The 1,379-nt window shown below is 42.9% G+C and overlaps 1 protein-coding gene across 1 annotated transcript in view; it reads right to left on the reverse strand.

The window, feature by feature from the left end:
* LOC119593290 (protein piccolo-like) overlaps positions 1 to 1,379 on the reverse strand; it is a gene marked incomplete in the record, with an annotated part of 25,022 nt that overhangs the window by 1,498 nt on the left and 22,145 nt on the right. The window contains 1 exon segment of the mRNA XM_037942219.1: positions 1 to 1,217. This exon segment is cut by the window's left edge and continues 1,498 nt beyond it. Coding sequence (XP_037798147.1) covers positions 963 to 1,217 — 255 coding nt within the window.

Below are 1,379 nucleotides of genomic sequence, written 5' to 3' on the forward strand. Positions count from 1 at the left end.
AAAACAATCATAAGTACAAATAAAAACCTAAGTTAAGATTCCCTATCTTCAAAAACTTTAATATCTATAATTACACAAACAAAGCACAACACTGGTGGTCACGTACTTACATAAACTACTCACACACTGTCATTATGTACAAACATGTGATATGAAGCTGCTATAAACATGAAATCACCCATACATTTGTCTTGGAGACCAGCATGGTGGACACTGTCCAGATTCCTGTGCCATACATAACATCTGCCCTGCATTGAATATCAGTTTTTTTTAAAGTCCACTTGGGACTCACACACCATTCAGAACTGAGTATCGCACCAAAATCACAGTTCTATGGCACTCGGAGGTAAGCTAGCAGACTTGTCCGTCTATAATATTATCATATCATTTATGGATACATCTGCTGTCTCTGCTGCACCAAATACAGACAGTGAAGACTTCACTCTCACTACTGAGATCTATTGCACCACCGTAATCTTGATATCAAATATTTACGAGGTTCTTTTCCTTCATAATTCCAAATTTTTCTAATGACTAACAAACTTCTTCCACACTCAAGCTAGAATTTCAAACACAACTGCCCTGTTAGTACTTATATTAGTACTAATATTATTATTGCTCTTCCATTTCCAACAGATCAAGAATAAATAATCTACATCAGAAGACTCTCCTCTACATCACTTTTTACGATACCTTTGCCAAGGTGCATCTCAACTCACTCCTTTCGTCTCTTTAACTCTCTCCTTTCACATCTTCACACAAGTGCCTTGGTGCCGAAGGGAACCTGTGCACACACAGGATAAACGTCTTTCTCCCTCCCACTGAACACAAAAACTGCACCTTCCTGAGGGTAAATGAGCCAGGGTGCGTCAGCATTACCAAACCGAGCACAGTCGGGGATGGGCGTCCTTCCATCGCCCCCCTGCCAAAGCCCAGTCACTCACTACCTCTCACAACAGACACTAACTGCTGTTGCCGGCCTTCTTCTTCTCCTCCGGCGGGGCATTTGTTGTACTGGCACCAATGTTCTTCATCGCATTGATCTCCATGAGCTTACACCAGTTCCTGTACTCGTTTGCCTCGTCTGAGAGCTTCTCTGCTTCATCCTCCACCACCTCTGCACTGGTGTCAATGGCCCCTGCAGTCGCCTCCATGGCCGCCTTCAGCTCCTCATCACGGTTCTTTGTGGTTTTGTACTTGTAGTGTTGAGTATGCACCTGAGGGCAGAGATACCACTTGTTACTCCCCAGTGATAATAAATGTAAGCACACTAGACAAAGAGCATACAGGGTTCCTTTTACCAGTTTCATAATTAAGATTTTTTAGAGATTTGGGAAGAGGGGGAAGGGGGAAGAGTCAGTGTTGGGGTAGAAAGAAAT

Source organism: Penaeus monodon, chromosome 32, assembly GCF_015228065.2.
Source record: "Penaeus monodon isolate SGIC_2016 chromosome 32, NSTDA_Pmon_1, whole genome shotgun sequence".
Classification (NCBI taxonomy): domain Eukaryota; kingdom Metazoa; phylum Arthropoda; class Malacostraca; order Decapoda; family Penaeidae; genus Penaeus; species Penaeus monodon.